At 55.2% G+C, this 19,003-nt stretch overlaps 1 protein-coding gene across 1 annotated transcript; it reads left to right on the top strand.

Moving 5' to 3' along the window:
- The first annotated feature begins 919 nt into the window (after positions 1 to 919).
- Positions 920 to 18,799, top strand: Cdx1 (caudal type homeobox 1). The gene is made up of 3 exons (XM_005380585.2): positions 920 to 1,361; positions 17,244 to 17,389; positions 17,820 to 18,799. The coding sequence occupies exons 1-3, from the start codon at positions 920 to 922 to the stop codon at positions 18,039 to 18,041; spliced, it is 810 nt and encodes a 269-aa protein (XP_005380642.1). The 3' UTR covers positions 18,042 to 18,799.
- The last annotated feature ends 204 nt before the right edge of the window (positions 18,800 to 19,003 follow it).

Here is a 19,003-nt window from a genome sequence, read left to right as displayed (position 1 = left end):
AAATACCTTAGGAAAATGGGAGGGAGGTGAAAGAAGCGTGGCAAAATCTTAGTAACTGTTGAAGCAAGGTGATGAGCACCTATTGGTTTATTATGCAGTTCTACTTTTGTGTATGTTTGAAGCTTCTCGATAATCATAATAAAAGGGTAGAGAGTCATCCGGAGAATTTGTGGCAAGTTTCCCAGGATGTTCTCAGAAGACCCTCCCCCTCTCCTGCCCCATACCTTTGAGAGCTTTCTCTGCACCCCAAGTGAAGCCCCCAGTAGTATTCAGGCTCATATATGTGCATATGTGCATTTTCCGGGGGAAACATCCACCGCTTTCATCGCAGACTAGTGGGGTCGTGACCTCTCTCCTCCACCCTCAAAGAGCACCCTACCTTAAGCCGCGACCCTGTTTGAAGTCAGCATTGCCCCCCTCACCTCACGCTTGGTGGGTCGCTACCGAGTGGGCCACAAGACGGGTGTGGGTGCCCCGCGTCTCCACCTGTGACCTGGGGTCGGGGAGGGGGGCTGTGCCCACAGCAACAGGCAGGGCGGGCGCCCGGGACGCCAGGTCCACCGAGGCCCAGGAGGTTCCCACGCGCGGCGGTGCGGTGACCCTCGCGCGCGGAACGCGCCCTCCACGCCCCAAGCCCCGGGAGCCCTGGCCAGCCCACCTCCCGCTTGGGGAGGCAATTTGTCTCCTTTTGAACCCCTCGCCCCCGACGGGTTTCCCCCTTTGATTCGCAGGCCAGAGGCTTCCCCCAGCTTTGAAATGCAAACCCGCCCCGGCTGAGGCCGCGGGCGCCCGGAGCTATAAAAGGCCTGGGTGGGGCGGGCGCGGCGCGGCGGCGAGGCCAGGTGAGCGGTTGCTGGTCGTCGGGGCGCGGGCCGCGGCGCTCCAGGGCCCAGCATGCGCGGGGGGCCCCGCGGACACCATGTACGTGGGCTATGTGCTGGACAAGGACTCGCCGGTGTACCCCAGCCCCGCCAGGCCCTCGAGTCTCGGCCTGGGCCCACAAGCCTATGGCCCCCCGGCCCCGGCCCCTGCGCCCCCGCAATACCCCGACTTCGCCAGCTACACACACGTGGAGCCGGGCCCCGCGCCCCCTGCGGCCTGGAGCGCGCCCTTCCCCGCGCCCAAGGACGACTGGGCCGCCTATGGCCCTGGGCCCGCGGCCCCGGCCGCCAGCCCAGCTCCGCTGGCATTCGGACCCCCTCCGGACTTTAGCCCGGTGCCCGCGCCCCCAGGACCGGGCCCCGGCCTCCTGGCGCAGCCCCTCGGCGGCCTGGGCGCCCCGTCCTCGCCAGGAGCGCAGAGGCGGACGCCCTACGAGTGGATGCGGCGCAGCGTGACAGCCGAAGGAGGCGGTGGCAGCGGTAAGGACCCTTCCCTCGCCCTGCGCCTCCGGACGGTCCCCGGCACTGGCAGGTGCTCGGCAGGGCCCGGGCTGTCAGGTTTGACCTCTGTCCTGGGCCTGCGTGGGGGCAGAGTGTGGCCCCTCGACCGCCCGGACCCAGCACAGCTCTTCTGTCTCCGCGGCCCTGAATGCCAGCCTAAGCCTCTCTCAGTATAGACAGGGAAACTGAGACCGCGTGCAGGGAGGAAAGGCTCCGGGTGGCGGCAAGGCCTGAAATAGAAGCCAGGTCCCCGGAGCTTGTGCAGGACTCTAGCACTTGGCCCTGGTAGTCTTCATGGCTTCTTCCACTCGCTCCCCAGCCCCAGCAGGGGCGCCAGGCTCTCCCTAGGAGTGATCAAGACTGCAGGTGGGCCGTCACTTTCCTTTCCGGGACTCCTTTCTAGGACTTAGGGCCCCATCTTACAGTGAAGAGTTCCATTGGGCTGACCCAGAGCCCGCTTCCCTTAGACTGGGGGGATCCCTACCTAGCCCCTACCTCCTGGCCCTCCCTGAACTCTTGACCCCGGGGGAGGGGAAGCAGAGCAGTTGGGAAGGTGGCTACTGTTTGGCTCCTGAGCCTGTGAACCTCCTGCCCCCAGGCAGGCCTCTCTGATCCACTCTCTTCAAAGGAAGGGGAGGGGGCAGGACAAAAGCCCAGCTTTAATGAGGGGTGGCCTGACCTTTATGGCCCCCCTCCCCACTTTGTCATGTAACTGGCCGTCCTTTGGCTCAGTAGTGACTCCTGTTGGCCGGAAAGTGAACATGACACCCCATTGTCTAAATTGTGTCCAGGCCTGTCCTGACAAAGGCCACCTGGCCGTGGGGGCGGGAAGCTGGCCTGCCCACCCTTTGATGTCCAGCCCCTCCTTCTCCTCCCCCAGCTGGGAGCAAGCCTGGGACTTCCCCCACCTCCTCTCCTCTTCGCCCTCATCTCCCCCACACGCAGGCTGCCTGCCCTGGCAGAGGCTGGGGAGGCCTTGTTCAGCAGCTGCACGTTTCACTTCTGGGCCGTCCGTCTTTGTCTTCAGGCAGATGCCGGTGACCAGGCCTGGCCACTCACTGCTATGGCCTTGACTGAGTAACAACGCTTAACGCCATGGAGCGCCTAACTGGAAAAACTCTGCTGCGGGTACCACTATGGCCCCAGCTTTGCAGAGGGAGACACTGGGGCACAGAGTGGTTAGATGCTTCCAGGGCTGTAGAGCCAGTAGCTGGGGGTGGGATTTGGCCCCAGGCAGCCTACAGAGGAGTCTGTGCTGTAATCCTCCCCACAACTTCCCTTCTGGGGCCCCGTGGCACTGTCTGTGAAATGAGAAGGGGAGAAGGTTGTGCAGCGTTTGTGCCCTGGCCTGAGCTGTGAAAAGACTCTTGATCCTTGAAAAGGAGACGGAAAGTAACCCTCTCCCTGGAGAAGATGGTACATCACTGGGCATCAACTTCAGGGGTGCTGGGGACCCGCCCCAAAAGCTTGTCCCTAACTCCTGGAGTACGGACCCCACATTAGATTTTGTGAAGGGCCTCCGCCACAGCCTTTTTCAGGCCTGTGACCGGCTCTGTGTCTGGAGGAGGAGGTCCACCTTCTCCGTCCCTCACTTGCTGCTTCCCCGACCATCCGGCAACCTGAGATGGACGGGGAAGTTCCCCATGGGTGCGGACTTAGACTTGTGTGTGCGGGAAGGAGTGCAGCTTAGGGATGGGAGGGTGGGAGAGAGCCTGGAGGAGCTTCCGGCCCAGACCAGTGACCTATGCAGTGTGTCTGGGCACAGGGGCCGTGGAGCCCAGCTCTACCTCTGGCCGAAAAAAATCACATGTTGTCTGTTGTCCGCAGGCAGTGGGGCTGCCCAGAGGCAAAGGATTCCCCTCTTCTGTCAGGGAGAGGAGGGAAGGGCTGTGGAGGTCCTGGGACTCCAAGGAAGGCTGCCCGGGAGCCAGGTTAGACCTTCTGCAGGGAGGAGCTGGAAGCTGCTGCCGTGTCTGCTCAGGGCCTGTGACTCTCACCGGTGCTCAGAAGCAGGGACAGAGCTGGGATGGGGTCACCCTCCCCAGAGAAGACCACACCCCTTCTTTGTTGGTCTCGGTTTCTTCTTCTGGGCAGTGAAGGCGGAGGTTTCCCGAGGTACTTGCTGTGTGATGCTGTTGTCTGGGACAGCCAAGGGAACGTCAGTGGTTGCCATGCCCTCTTTCCCCCAGTGACACTGACCCCCGGGTCTTTAGCCTGTGGCTGTGTCTGACCTTCCTCTTTCTGAGCCCTAGCATTCTAGAACATCCACCATGGATGGTTAGAGAGCAGACACACAGTAGGAGACGGGTCTAGAGATTATGAAGCCTGTGCCGGCTCCATCCAAGTGGAGGCTGGGCTGGGAGAGATGTCAGCTGCTTAGGATGGGCTCCACACTGCTTCCTGAGAGCCACAGAGGCGTACAGCTTCAGCGCCTGCTGCCCAGGCCACTCCCCTTGGCCACCATGCTCCAGGTGCTCCAGCTTCTAATTCCTCAGGCCTCACAAGGTCTTGCGCACCTGCTGTTCTGTCTTCCAGGAAGGCTCTTCCCTCTGATTCTTTGCACTGCTGGCTCCATCTCCCTCTCCAGGTCTTGCTTAGCTCAGTGGTCATCTCCAAAGTTCCCAAAGCAGACCCCCCATGCCCGGTGAAGATGTTGGGAGCGTTCCCTTCAGAGCGCTGTCTCAGGTTCCGGTTGCTCACCTTTTCCTTGCTGTGTGCTCACGGTTCCCACGAGGACCAGAGCCGTGTCCTTCTGACCCACTGTTGCACCCAGGTGCCTGCGTCAGTGTGCCGTGTTTAGTAAGTGTGCGATGCTTTTTGTTGCATGAATGGTCAGGGACAGCATGAGGGGCAGAAGCCATCTCTGGGAGGACAGGGGAGGGCAAGATTTGGGCTTTAGCATGGATTTCTGGAGTCGCTACTGAGTGGCTGGACCCACAGGAGTCCCGGCCCATGGTAGGAGCCTGGCTGCCCTCTGTCCCCACTCGGACGGCCTCCTGAGTCCCTTGGGGAGCTGTCCGCCTAGGCGGGACAGAGACTCTGGGCTCCTTAGCAGGCGCTGGTGAGATGGGGACCATGCGGGAGACGCTGAAGCGCATAAGGAATATATCGGGTCCGAGTGGTCAGCATCATCTGACTGAGCCAGGGTAGGAGATGCCCATAGGGAACCTGTTCTATCTGCTCTCCTCGCGTCTGTAAACACCAGTGCTTGGTTTGAGAGGACGTCACCATCCCTTTGCCGCAGCGCAGTTTCTGCCGTGTGAGCAAGCAGTGGGTCCCAGGTTAGTAGCCCGTGGGGACGGCTGAAGTCACAGCGCGAGACAGATGCTCACTCGGGTGATGGAACCCTCGAAACACCCTGGTCCAACCCCTTCAGCTTTCAGATGGGGAAACTGAGGTGTGTGGAGAAAATGACCCCTCCACACACGTTTCAGACCCTCTCCCTTAGTCCATCGCCATAGCCACTAACCTGTCCTCTCACCTTCAGCCTCTCAGTGATGCCCTAGCTGCTCTCCACACCCCTGACAGACTTACCTTGTCCAGGCACTTGCCCTGCTCAAGAGCAGTCTCTGGCTCCCCATTGCCGTGGAACTGCCCTCTTGAGAACTGGCCCCAAGATACTGTCCCACTGATTTGCCTAGAAACAGAGATGTTCACCAGTAGGAGCCAGGGCTGGGGAGTCTCAGATCTGAGACTGGTTTCCGTTAGAAGCTGGACAGCCTCAGGCGAGCTAGCTTGGAGCCTTTCCCTGAAGCTGGTTTTCTTCCACCCTAACATCAGCACAGTGATAGAACTGCACCTTGAAGCCCTGGCACCCGTACAGACAGCCCTGCACCAGGGCCCAGTGCATCAGGTTCACGCAGCACGCGCCTCACGCTTCCCGCCTCCCCAGTCTAACCCTCAGTCCTCACCGCCCTCCCTTCCCTCTCCTACCTCCTCCTCAGTTCAAATGCTGCTCCTTCCTGAGGCCCCCTCCTCCAGGAAGCACTCCTTGATTCTCCCACCACTCCAAGCACTGAATCAGCCTCTTGTTTTAATCGCGTGTAACACCGTCTGGTTTATCCCTGCCAGCTACCATCCGTCACTCCCTCACAGACCAGTCCTCATCAGCCCCAGCCCCACCCCGCCCTGCACACAGTAGGAGCTCACAATCAAGCTAATAACCATCACTGGCTGCAGCTTTAGTGCGCATAGGCACTGGGCCAAGAGCTTTGTGCGAGTGGCCTCGTTTAAATCTCATAACACCCTTCGGAGGTGTGAAAGTTCTATTATTGGACTCGCTTTACAGGTGATGTTGATGAGGCTCAGCGAGGTAAGGTGGCCTCCCTGTGCTCACACAGCTAGATGGCAACGCAGGGCCTGGCCAGAGTCTGCAGCCCGGGAACAGAGCCCAAGACCCCTCTCACCATGCGTCCCAGGCCAGGTGGGAAAGGAGGCCAGGCAGGCATGCGCTGTGAGGGGCGGGAGCGCAGCCCGGCTGTGTGCAGCTGGTTCCCAAGCAGAAGCTCCACTTGACACCTCAGCTCTCAGATGTAGCTAGGAAGGGACTGACCCAGTTAGGAGGTGGCAGGAGGCTGTTTTTGGTTGGATGTCCCCTCCCCCCTGCCCTTGGGCAGACCGTGCTGCGTGGAGCTTCAGGGATGGCTGTGAAGGCCCACACACCTTTGAGAGCAGCAGCGTCCAGCTCGTCAGCAGGTTGTGCTCGCACGGGCTGGCCTCTCAGGTTTCTGTCTGGGAGCCCGTGGGGTCTGCAAACAGCATTCTCATCTGGAGTCCGGGCGGACTCTGTGTTAGCAGGCTGCACCCCACCAGCCCCCGCACAGATCCCTGCACTGACCCCTGTCCCAGGGGAGAGGGAGCAGGGAGGGGGCTGCTGCTCTGTACTGTACTCAGCATCCTCCAGCTCCTTCCCATTGCTCTTGAAATCCATCCCAACTCTCTGTTGGAAGCTCTGCTGGCCCCTCCAGCCTCATCTTGTGCCTCTCTCATCATCCATCCATCCATCCATCCATCCATCCATCCATCCATCCCTCCACCTAGGAAGATAGATGATAATTTTCTCTTATGTGCCAAAACTCTTCTCGGTGCTGGGAACTATGGGCAACCAAGCCAGACAGGATCTACCCTCAGGGACCTGACACTCTGCCCCCATGCAGTCTCTCCCTGCCCCAGGGCCTTTGCACATGCTGTTTTCCATTCCTGGAATATTCTTCCCCATTCTGACACCTACTTGGCCTTCAGGCCTTGGCTTAAGTGGTGCCCCAGGAAACCTCCCCCAAGCCAGGTAAGGAGGGGTTCCCCTGCCCCCTACTTAGTCTGGCCCTCAGCTTCTTGCTCACTTTCCTTCATACCACTCATCACGTGGGTGATTATTTCCTTTGGATGTTTGTTTTTAATCTGCTCCCCCATGGAAGAGGAGAATAGCAAATAAGTATTGTGCATCTGCCGTGGTTATAGTAACACAAGCTGGTGTCTACTGAGAGCACAGTACTTTTTCAATGGCAGGACTTCTGGCCCCTGATGGCACCCTTCTTCTTGGCTTCCTGGCTGGGCTGAGTTGAGGGAGCAGTGGAGGTGGGCAGGAGGTTTTGGAGGCTGAGCTGAGCAACTGATGTGCTGGATGTAGGGAGCGAAGGGGGCAATCCTCAGAGGTGCCACCGAGGCCTTTGGCCCAAGTGGCTGGAGGATTGGGGTGCCCCTCACTGGACAAGGGAGATGAGTTTGTTTTGTGCACTCCACAAAGATTCATCAACTACTCACTCAGACCAGGCACGTGGTGGGTGCAGATGACCAAACAGCATGACCCTGCCCTCACCAAGCACCCAGGAGCCAACACCTGCAACAAAGGAATTTTCCAAGGTCACATGGTTGGCCAGAAGGAGGACAGGGCCGGAATGCTGAGCTCTTCCTGGAACCCGACTCCAAAGACGAGATTCCGGGCCCCAAGTCTGCAGAGGATCAGCAAGGGCTTGGCTTGCAGACTAGAGGAGGACCGGGTCCCTGGGGACTGGAACCAGGCCAGGGGGCCTCAAGCTGTTTGGCCTAGGAGATGACTGAGGGATGTGCTTGCTATCTGTGCCTCTTGGGAGGGCTGTGCTGGGCCGAGGTGTGTGGGAACCTTGGGTAGTGGCTGCAAGCCCAGGTTCCACCTGTAGTTGACACAATGAAGTGTTGGAGGTGTGTGCTGCAGGGGATATTGGGTCCTTGGAAGGAGCTGGATCTAGCAGTGTCATCCAGCAGGACTTCCTACTCGAGAGCTAAGCTAGCCAGGAGTCCCGCCACCACTATATGTGGCTGTTGAACACTTGGAATATGGTTAATGTAATTAAGAAGCAGAATTTTACATTTCAGTTGAAATAGCCCCTCCGGCTAGTGGTGGCCAGTTGGTCAGCACAGAGAAATCCCTCAGAGGCCTCAGGGAGTCTTGGAAGGCCAACCACTCTGCATGAACTCCGCCGCCCATTGAGGGATCTTTCCGCCTCTCTTGGCTCCTCTGCCCCTGTAGTATCATGGTCATCATCGTCATCCTCGTTGTCACAGCTAGTTTTACTAAGAATTGCCTTGTCAAGCAGACGAGCACATCTGGCCTCTACTACCATTACAGAAAGGAAGCATTTGTGCCTTCCTTTTACAGGTAAATAACCTGGGCATCAGAGCAGTCCACTGACTTGCCTGGAGGCAGCGTTTGCATGTGGGCAGCCTGGGTTAGAACCTTCATCTGACTCTAAGAGCTCTTTCCTGGCTGCCTCCCAAAACCAGGTCAGACTGTGGGCCTCGATGAAGAAGACAGAGCAGTGGATGACGCAGAGGTGGGCCTGGGGGTGGGAGCGGTGATGACGTGGGACTCTTGACCAGGAAGAAAGGGATCAGCGGGAGGGGAAGCTTGGTCAAGGTTGCTGAGCTCCCCACTCCCCATCTTCTCATCTCTCTACCATGGCTTGAGTGAGGAACCCTGAATCAGCACCCTGGGCTTGTCACTCAGCCAGGACAAGGACCCAGTTTTGGGGTCTAGCAGGAAGCCACATGGCTCCAGAAAGTCACCCGTGCGTCATGGAGCTGGTGGGGTCAGGGCCGCCGAGCAAAGGTCCTGTTGGACAGTGGTGCAGATGGGGATATAGTCCCAAGTCGGAAGTTATACTCCAGCAGCCAGCCCAGCCGGAGCTCCCCACTCCCAGGCCAGCGTGTTCTTGCCCTGAAGTTCCCCATCAGGGGACATTCCACCTCTCCCAAGGGATCCTTCCAACGTCCACTTCTGCAAATAGCTCGGTTCTGCTTCCTGTGTCGGTAGCTCTTTTACAGACACCATCACATCTATGCTGCGCCGAAGGGAGCGGGAGGAAAGGCCAGAGAATCGAAGATGCCTGTCTGTTCCTTTGGCTGGTTACGCACCAGCTCCCTGCCTCCAGGCAAGGTCTGGAAACTCACTCCTGCACCTGGCCTTCTCTAACCTCTCGGTAGCTGGTAGCACAGCACCACCTCAGGCTTCCTGTGCCCTGCCACCTCCGTAGCCATCTCCCTGTGTGAACCTGAATAGTACCTCCTGTGCTTCCGCAGTGAAGTCATTTGCATGCTCAGCGTATTTTTAACGGTGTCCTCCTCGTCAAATACACTAAAGGTGCCCTTTCCTTCCACTACAGTTTCCAGGCTTTCTTGTCGCTCTTCCCTGAGGGCCACAGCTGGGGCCAAGCTCTCCCTTCCCCAGACGCGGATGTTGAGGCCCAGATAGGGGCGGGGCTGACCCTGAGTTAGGAGCAGCGCTGGGACAAGAAATCAAAGCTTCCACTCAAAGCCAGCACGTTTCACCAGGGTGCTGTCCCTTAGTCTCCACCAGAAAGGCTTTGAGCGGAAGACTCAGACTTGTAGGGTGCGCAGGGAAGGCCGGTCCCCAGAGGGCTTCCAGAGCCCGGTCCTTCCCACTCTTCTCTGGACACTGCGCTCCACAGCCGCCTCAGCAAGTGACCTCACTCCCCCTCTGCTGCCGCCTCACCTGGAGGACGGGGGACTCCCTTGGAGTAGGGTTCTGTGTCTGCCCTTCCCTGTCTGCCTCGATCTTCCCTCCCAGCAGAGGTCCCTTCTCTTTGTCACCCCCGGCTGGCACCATAGACGTGCCTCTTGCTCCTCTCGGTGGCAGATGTGCAAGGCGTGCCCTCCCTGCAGGTGGCGGCTGGGGCGAGGAGCAGTGAGGGGGTCTGGTCTCCAAGGAGGGGCTCAGCTGTGCAGAACTGGAGAGTGCAGAGGACCCCTGCAGCTGACACACAGCCCTCTCCTGCTGCACAGGAGAGACTGAGGCCCTGAGCAGAGGGATTTCCTCAAGGCCACAGGGATGGCACAGGACTGAACCATGATCTGTCTATTCGCTGGTGCTTGTTAAAGACAGCAGGGAGAGAAGGATGCAGGAGACCTGTGGCAGGGCCTGGCCGTATGTGTTTCTATTTTTTTTTTTTTGTCTTTTTTGAGACAGGGACTCGCTATGCAGTTCAGGCTGGCCTTGAGCTCACTTTGTAGCCCAGGCTGGTCTCGAACTCACAGCGATCCTCCTGCCTCAGCCTCCATAGTGCTGGGATTACAGGCGTGCGCCACCACACCCAGCCAATGCGTTTCTAACAAACTCGTGTGTGATGTATGTGTGCATCTGCGTTCACATGTGGGCGCACCCATGTGTGCAGAAGGTGGGGGTGGGACCTTGATGTACAACCACATGGGGCTGGGCCACCCAGGGAGGGGACCTCAGAGGGTTGTAGGCTGGATTTGTGGTCCATGTACTGAGGGTCAGAGCTTGTCATCTCTGAGGGCCACAAATCCAGCAACAAGAAGGCAAAGGAAGTGGTGACCCAGAGCCATTTGATTTTTTTGGAACCGCTCACCCCATCCTGGAGCAGAGGCCATGCTCTGTCCTTGTCTGGCCCAGGCAGGGTGGGGGACCCCACTGCAGACCACCAGGGCTCCTGCCCACTGACCTCCAGCTGGACAGGCCTGGTGTCTAGACTCTTAGACAGGGAAATCAGTCTTAGAATTCTTTGAGCAATAATAACAAACACAGTCCGAGAATCAACAAACATTGGGAGCTTCACGTTTCCAAGTTGGAAAGGGACCTTATAAATAAATGGCCTCATCCAACACACCAGCCACCGCACAGATCTATTTCTGGCATTCCTGCTAGGTGGCCACCCTGCTGCCGTTAGAACTGAGTAGGATCTGCCCTGCCCTGTGCACCTGCTACATGCCAGGTAGTGTGCTAGGCACTGTCCTCTCGTCTGGAGCCATCTCCTGGACACCAGGGGGTTGGAGGTAATTAGGGAAGACCTGCTATCTTGTGATAGGGTTTAGTGCTGTTTCTGTAGCTGGATAGACCCAGCTTTGAATCCTACCTCCTTGATGTTGTGGACCTTTCTAGTCCTCCGTTTTCTCATCTGTAAAATAGGGATATATCAGTTGCACAACTCTATGGGTTGTTGAGAGACATACATACGACAAGTTGGCTATTATTAGAATAATAATTATCCCATTTTACAGATACAGAAAATGAGGCTCAGAGAAGGAGACAGTCTTAAGCCACAATCCCAGAAGTCTGCTTGACCAGATACCCACATGCCAGGGCCACCTGGAGGGCTAGTCACATGTCTCTTCCAGGGGCCCATCTCAACCCCACTGACTCCAAATTTTGGGGCAGGAGAATGCTCCCCAGGAGCTCTGAGGCTTCTGGTCAGGTACTTGAAGCCATTGGCCTGCAGCTCCGCAGGCCTGTACTGCACGTGTTTCAGCACACTGCCTGCCGTGACAGGATGGGACATTCTGTGCCTCTCAAGGACAGAGCAGAGAGGAAGCGACTCCCTGGGTGAGTGATCTGACGTTCTTTCCCCATGTGCTCAGCTCCAAAGGGCCCAGGGAGCCCCATCTTCCCCTCTGTCCACTCACACCTGGCACCTGGCCCCAAAGGGGTTTCTCATGCGGAGGCTGGGAGTGGCCAGCCCCCCATCAGACGCACATTCTGGGAGCCTGAACTTCCCCTTCAGCTTCCGTATCCCAGGGCCTGTAAATCATTCATCTGAGCCCTTTCCCTGCTGTGCCACTCTCATGCCCTGCCCTGCCTCCACTCCTAGGCTCTGGCGGTGGCACAGGTGCAGAGAGGAGGGAGTTGGGAGAGTGGGTTGGGGCAGCCATGAGTTCTGGCAGAGCTGCGACTGGAACCCAGGGCTCCTGATTATCGTTAAAAATAAAAGTCGCATCTGCACTCTGTAAAAATTTAAATGCTCCCAGTCTCCCTCTGGCCTCCCCCTCCAGTTCCTGCTGTTGGCGATCAAAGAAGGTAGCCCCTGTTATTGGCTTCCTGTATATCCTCTCAAAAGAAGTAGGTGCACAAAGACGTTCGAGTGTGTATGTGTGTGTGTGTGTGTCTTCTGCATGTTTACACAAAACCCATGATGACACACCATCCTATGTCCTGCTTTTTCGGATATCTTACAAATTGCTCCCTCGTGTGCATTCAGAATTGTGTGATTTCATTTTAATGCCTGCCGAACGGCTGTCCACGTGCAAGTCCCACATCTTGTCTGACAGGTTTCCTGCTTGTACACGTGCAGTTTTTTTGTCTTGTGCAATTAGAACTGGCTACAGCTGTAGGCCATTCTCTGTGGGATCCGTTCCTGGGAGTGGGACTCGTGGTCCGTGGCTGTGTGCCTGTGAAATGAGGCTGTGCCCCACCACCCTGGCTCCTCAGAGAATGCTCCAGTTCCCGTTCGCTCCCTGCACAGCATGTGGGATTCCCTGGTGTCCAAGCCCCAGGAGAATCAAGCATTTTGTTCTTTGGCAGAACTGTTTTCTTAGCAATGAAATTGTGGCTTTGGGCAGCTCAATAAGGTAGAAGGGGGCCAAATGGGCTGCTGAGCCCCTGCCCTCTCCAGCTGGGCCGGTCTCTGCTGGGAGCCTTGCTAGCCAGCGCTCTGTCGTCTTCTCATTCCATTCTGTCCTTTCGGGGAAGGTTCGGTGTCTGAGTCTTGATCATACCCATCACCAGGTGGGACGACCTCAGCAAGAGCCGCTTTCCAGGCCTCGACTCCCCACCTGTGACATGGCTGTCACGCGTCCCGGCTGCTTGTCAGAAAGCAACAGGGAGAGCTGGGAAAGACCAAGGCGGTAGCCATAACATCCAGACTGAGGCCCCGTGGGCAAGGACCCCTCTGGGCCTGCCTCCTCTTGTGGGGGTGACCGTGTATCCCCTGGGTGTTTTACAGGCCCTGGCCTGTGGCAGTCCTGTTTTACAGGTCCCTGCCATGCTCTGACCCCTCCTAGAATGGGACAGTTGCCAGTGCTGGGGGGAGCCATAGCAGGCTCAGTGGTCCCCATGTAAATTGGAGGGTGCTGAGCACTCTCTGCCCTGGGATATGGCCTTCGTTAAGTCTGCCCATCCAGGCCTCCAGGGACCCTGACTCCACAGGCCAAACTGAAGGGCCTCACCAGGCACTGCAGTGTGAATATCCTGAAGCACAGTCTCTTCACCTGAAATACGGAAGGAAACAAAACTCCCAAAACCCATCCTGGCTCTAGCCCAGTGAACCTAGCAATCCGAGGACGAAGAGGCCTGCTAGACTGTGGTGGCAGAGGCGTTAGGCAGAACTGGTTTTGAGCCAACGTTGAATTTTCTAAGCCAAGGAGGGGGCCCATCTGGAGCCAAGGCCTCAGCAGCCACACCCTTGGCCCTTTCCTGGGGCCAGGCCTGGCCAAGGGCTGAGGTTGTCCACACTGTCAGACAGGGGCCTGAGGCCAGTAGCCATGGAAGCGTCCGGTGTGGTTCTGCTGCTCTGGCAGAAAATCCAGGGAAAAGCCGCTTGGGAACATCTGCTGTCTCCTGTTCTCCACAGAGCCGTTTGGCCACGAGGAGCCCAGTGGCTGTCCTGCCAAGCTGCGTGGGCTTGGCGGGGGGGACGGACAGAACAAGGCGGGGGTGGTCAGCGAGGGTGAGGAGGGACAGGCGAGGCCAGCCTGTGTGAAGCTCAGGGAGGTAAGAGCTGGGCGTTGCGGGGTCACGCGGTGGATGGGGAGTGGGTCTGTGGTTATTCTGAGATCCGCCATGTCCTGGTGCACACATGTGCTGGCATGTGCCTCCTATTTATAGCCACGTGTTCAGCTTCTTGTAAAGGAAACTGATGCTTAGCTGCACCCCCACCCCCAACCAGCGCAGGCTGAGCACGACTCTTAATAGTCTCCCCAGACACGTCTCCAGTCCAGCCCCAAAGCCTGACGTTAACCCCAGACGGCCCTCAAGTCCGGCTCCTGGCCCAGGCCGAGCCCCGTCTGGAAGGCCTAGCTGCCGCCCTGTATCCTGGGTCCTTGTTGGTCTCCCTGCTCTGTCTCTGCCTGTCCACACTGCAGCCAGAGGAGGTAAAAACCCACTTAGGACCTCGTGTCCCCTCTGCTTGCGCCCTGCAGCGGCTCCCTCCCAGGCAGTAAAACACCCTCTGAATATCTGCTGCTCACTTGCTTCCTTTGTTTTTTTTTTTTGTTTGTTTTTCCGACCTTGCGCTTGCCAGGCAGGCGCTTTTGCCGCTGAGCTAAATCCCCAGCCCCCTCACTTCCTTCCTGAGCCCCAGCCCCACCAGCTTCCTCCCTGTCATGTGGCAGACAGGCGTCCAGCACAGGGCCTTGGCCCTTGGTGTCCCCTGTGCTGGACCCCGTTTCCCCTCACCTCTCTTAGAGCTTTGCTCAAATTTCCCTTCTCAGTAAATCCTTCACAGGCCACTCTATTTTTAAAAATCTATCATTTTAGGGAGTTTTTTGTTGTTGTTGTTTCATTTCATTGTGAAACAGTGTTTTGCTATGGTTGCTCAGGCTGACTTGAACTCCTATGCTGAAGCAACCCTCCTGCCTCAGTCTCCTAAGTAGCTTCACGCAGGAACATCCACTCAGCACTACTCTGCTTAAAACCACAACCTTTCTCTTTTGGAAATTCCCAGTCCTCTTTCTCTCAAACACTTTCTTTTTTTAAATTTATTTTAAAAATAAAAGAAGGAAAACATATTAACAAGCAGACATTCATTTAAAAAATAGCATAGGAACAATATAAGCAATAGAGAGTTACAGACAAAGTGGTAGGAAATTAGCAATGGTTGTTGTATTACGTATTGCTATCTTCAAAGTGATTTCTCAGGAAAACAAATAGAGACATGCAAGACAGATCAAATAAGTAATCATTAACTGTTCCTTTCAGTAAAGTGATAGAAGTCAGTAGTACAACTATGTTAGCTATCCTGTATATACATACATATATAATTTCCCCTTCTTTCTTTTCTCTTTCCCTCACCCCAGTTGCTCTTTACTTTTGAGCATTTTCTTTTCATTTCACAATGTCATCATACCTCCTAATTTTTATTCACTCTTTCAGGTTCTTACACTAGTGAGACAATACATTGCTTATGCATGGAGGTCTAGTTTATTTCACTTATGATTATGGTCTCTACTTCTGACCATTTACCTGTAAAATCCTCAAGTTTATCTTTCTTTATAGCTGAGTAGTATTCCATTATATAAAAGTACCACAATTTTTTTATCCATTCCTCAGTGGATGGACACTTGGGTTGCTTCCACAATTTAGCAATTGCAAATTGTGCTGCTATAAACATGGGTGCACATATATCACTTGATATTATGTTTTCAGATCTCCTGGGAAAATACCCAGAAGGGGAGGAGCTGGGTTGAATGGGACCTCTGGACCTAGTTTACTGAGGAATCTCCAAACTGATTTCCACAGTGGTTTCACCAGTCTGCATTCTCACCAGCAGAGGAGAAGAATTCGTATTTCTCCATAGCCTCGCCAGCATTTGTTATTGGCTGATTTCTTAATGCTAGCCATTCTTACTGGGGTGAGATGATATCTCCATGTTATTTTAATTTGCCTTTCTCGAATGAGTAATGATGCTGAACATTTTCTCAGGTATTTATTTGCCATTTGTATTTCTTTATCTGAGAAGTGTGTATTCATCTCTGATGCCTATTTTTGGATTGGGCCTTTGAATTTGGTGGGGGTGGATACTTTTTAATTCTTTATATGTTCTAGACAGAAAACCTTTGTCCAAGGGACAGTCAGCTAAAATTTTTTCCCAGTTTGTGGGTTTTCTTTTTACTCTGCTGGTGATTTCTTTAGATGTGCAGAAACTTTTCAGTAGGATGAGATCCCAGTTGTTGATTCTTTGAAGTATTTCCCGTGTGGTTTCGTTTTTGTTCATGAATTCTCTGCCTACCCCTATGTCTTCAAGGTTTTTACCTACTTTTTCTTCCAATAGATTTAGTGTTTCTGTTTTAATATTGAGATCTGTGAACCATTTTGACTTGAGTTTGGTGCATGGTGATGGACTTGGGTCTATTTTCAGTCTTTGGCAGGTGGCAAGCCAATTTATCCAGCACCATTTATTAAAGAGGCTTTCGTTCTTCCAGTGAGTTTGTTTGGCACCTTTATCAAAGATTAGGTGGCTGAGAGTGTTTGTGGTTGTGTCTGTTTCTTCCAGTCTGTTCCATTGATCCTCAGGTCTGTTTTTGAGCCAGTACCAGGTTGATTTTATGACAGTAGCTTTGTAGTATAATTTCAGGTCAGGGATTGTGATTCTACCTGACTTGTCTTTGTTGCCCAGGATTGTTTTTGCTATTCTGGGTCTCTTCTGGTTTCAGATGAATTTGAGGAATGTTTTCTCTAGATCTGTGAGGTATGCTAATGGTAGTTTAATGGGAATTGTATTGAATCTGTACAACAATTTTGGTAGTATGGTCATTTTCACAATGTTGGTTCTGGTGGGCCAGGGACATAGCTCAGTGGTGCAGGCACCTGCCTGGCAAGTATGAGGTCATGAGTTCGATTCCTGGTACCACAAAACAAAACAAACAAACAAAAAGCATAATGTTGGTTCTTCCTATCCATGGGCAAGGAATGTTTTTCCATTTATTGAAATCCTCTTTGATTTCTTTTTTCAGAATACTGTAGTTTTCATTGAATAGATCTTTTACTTCTTTTCTGAAACACTGTCTTTATTCTGAAATACTTATCAGTTAACTTATGAAGCATTTTCCATCCTTGCTTTTTGTCTGTCTACCTGCCTCAGAAGCTGAGCTCACTGCCTGTCCCAGTGTGTGGCTTCCAGCATGAGAGCACGGTGAGTCTAGGGATACGGCCCCAGTCACTGCACCATGTTGGACACAGAGTGTGAAGCATTCAGCAGACCACCCCAGCCCCTGGAGCAGCCCCAGCTCAAGGTTGGGGGCCAGGGCCAGGGCATCTCAAGCAGTCCCTGTGCTTCCCAGCTGACTAGGATCATTCAGCAGGGGCCGGGGTCCTCCTGCACAGCACAGCCCTTGACTGTCTTCTCCCCCACCACCAGCACTGAGGGCCTTCCCTGCTCTTCTGCACCACTGACCTCTCCTTAGTCTCCATGTGCCTTGTTTGTCAGGAGTCCCCTCATCTTTCGTCTGAGGACCTGTAGATCAGAACCATGTGGGGGCTTTGTTGAATTATGCAGATTCTACCCAAAACATCCGGTTAAGCTGTCAGGGTGTCCCTGGCCTGTTTTTCACCAGCTCCCCGGGAGTGTGCTGTGCAGCCACAGCTGGCGTCTGCTGGTTTCTTTTTTTTCCGGTACCAGGAATCGAACTCATGACCTCCCACTTGCCAGACAGGTGCTGTGCCACTGAGCTAAGTCCCCAGCCCTGCGACTGCTGGTTTCAAGCTGGCACAGCTGGCAATCAGAACTCAGGGTCAGGAGAACTGGGTGAAGCCTCAGCACCTTCAGGAGCCTCCTCTCAGGGACCCCTCCTGGTCCTTTTGTAGACACCCACCCACCCCACCACCTCACGTTCCCTCCTGGCCCCTCTGCTTCTCAGGTAAGACTCGGACCAAGGACAAATACCGAGTGGTCTACACAGACCACCAGCGCCTGGAGCTGGAGAAGGAGTTCCACTATAGCCGCTACATCACCATCCGACGGAAATCAGAGCTGGCTGCCAACCTGGGGCTCACTGAACGACAGGTGTGTGCCCCTGCACCCTGGCCCCAGGAGCAGAGCTGGGCAGTTTGGCTTCCGGCTGCTGTGCAAATTACAGAGCTCAGTAGAGGGAGATCAGAGAAGTTGAGTCTCCAGGCTGTGGTCCTAGCAGAATGGACCCTGAGCTGCCACCAGCCCCCTCAGTGAAATCTCATGTTCCTGCATCCAACCAACCACAGGCTATAGCAAGTGCTGTCTAGACCCAGAGGGGAAAGGGGCAAAGAGAAACGGGGAGGGCAAGGGAGGGTTACTCGAAGGGAGGCCAGTGTAGGGGAGCAGGCTCTAGTGGAGGAGGGTGAGTTCAAGCCCATGAGGTCTGGGTGGCCACAAATGCCACCTGGAGAAAGGTGAGCGGAGGTCCACCCTCCCCCTGGCTCTCCCCAGCCCGCTGCATCTCTGCTTGGTGACCCTGCAGGTAAAGATCTGGTTCCAAAACCGTCGAGCCAAGGAGCGCAAAGTGAACAAGAAGAAGCAACAGCAGCAGCAGCAAGCACCCCCGCAGCTACCACCGGCACTGGACACCCTGGATGGCACCCCCACCTCAGCCGGGCCACCCCTGGGGGTCCTGGGCCCCAGCACTGCTGGCCTCCTGGGTGCTTCCTCCCCAATGCCTGTCAAGGAGGAGTTTCTGTCCTAGTCCCTCCCAGTCATGTGGCTCGGAGGACCTGGGCATGCAGGTGCCGGGACAGAGCTTCTGATGGGGTTCATGACATAAGGCCTGGTCTTAGCTCCAGCCGTGCCTCTGTCACCATGGCCAAGGATGAGTCACTCACCCACTCCCTGCATCCCCTTACCCCTGTGAATGGAGAGCCTTTTGGCCGAAGACCTCTTCAGGCTCCTATGTTCTAGGCCCCAGGGGGATAAGGGAGCCTAAGGTGGGAGTCTCAATCTCAGGGGACATTGCAAGCCCCAGAGGGTTGAGTAAAGGCCCAGGACAAGGCCCATGGCCCAGAGGCTCAAGGGGTGAGGCGGGAGGTGCTGTAAAGAGCAGGTAGAACCTGGAGAAAGGGGACACGGCTGAGTGAAGCTGGGATACTTGCAGGTGTGTCCACTCCCACCTGCCCCTTCCTGCAGCCCCACCTCCACCTGCGCATCATAGCTTGCCCACCCTCCCCAGCCTGGGTGCTGATATAAAGCCACCCAGAGGCGAGGCTCTGATGAGTGTTCTCTGACTTGCAGAACCCTGTCCACTTGCTAGCACTGGCAGGAAGGCCTGGCAATGCAGGGAGGGGGGGAAGGGCAGAGTGCACCCGGAGGGTCCTACCACCCATCAGGCTGTCCATCAGGGCCTAGGCCCCAGGGAACCCCAGAGACTGTCTCTGCACCAAGCAGAGCTTGCAGCCGGACAGATGTTTAATACAGTGAATCTCTTGGATGCAGCTTCAAGAATAAATTTTTTCCTCTTTTTAAAAATGTATAAAAATCATTATACATAGCATTAAAGAAAAAGGTTCAAGAAGTATAAATCACCTTCTCCCTTCCCTAACAATTACATATTCCCTTCCTGTTCTGCAGGCCTACCACAAGGTCACCTTTAAAATACATTTAAAAGATCAAAACAAGACATTGTTAGAGTAAGTCTGTGAGGCTCTTTGTGAG

This window comes from Chinchilla lanigera, unplaced genomic scaffold, assembly GCF_000276665.1.
Source record: "Chinchilla lanigera isolate Chin_1 unplaced genomic scaffold, ChiLan1.0 scaffold00014, whole genome shotgun sequence".
Taxonomy (NCBI): Eukaryota; Metazoa; Chordata; class Mammalia; order Rodentia; family Chinchillidae; genus Chinchilla; species Chinchilla lanigera.
The sequence above is the reverse complement of the archived record's forward strand: the minus strand, read 5'-3'. Positions and strand labels throughout refer to the sequence as shown.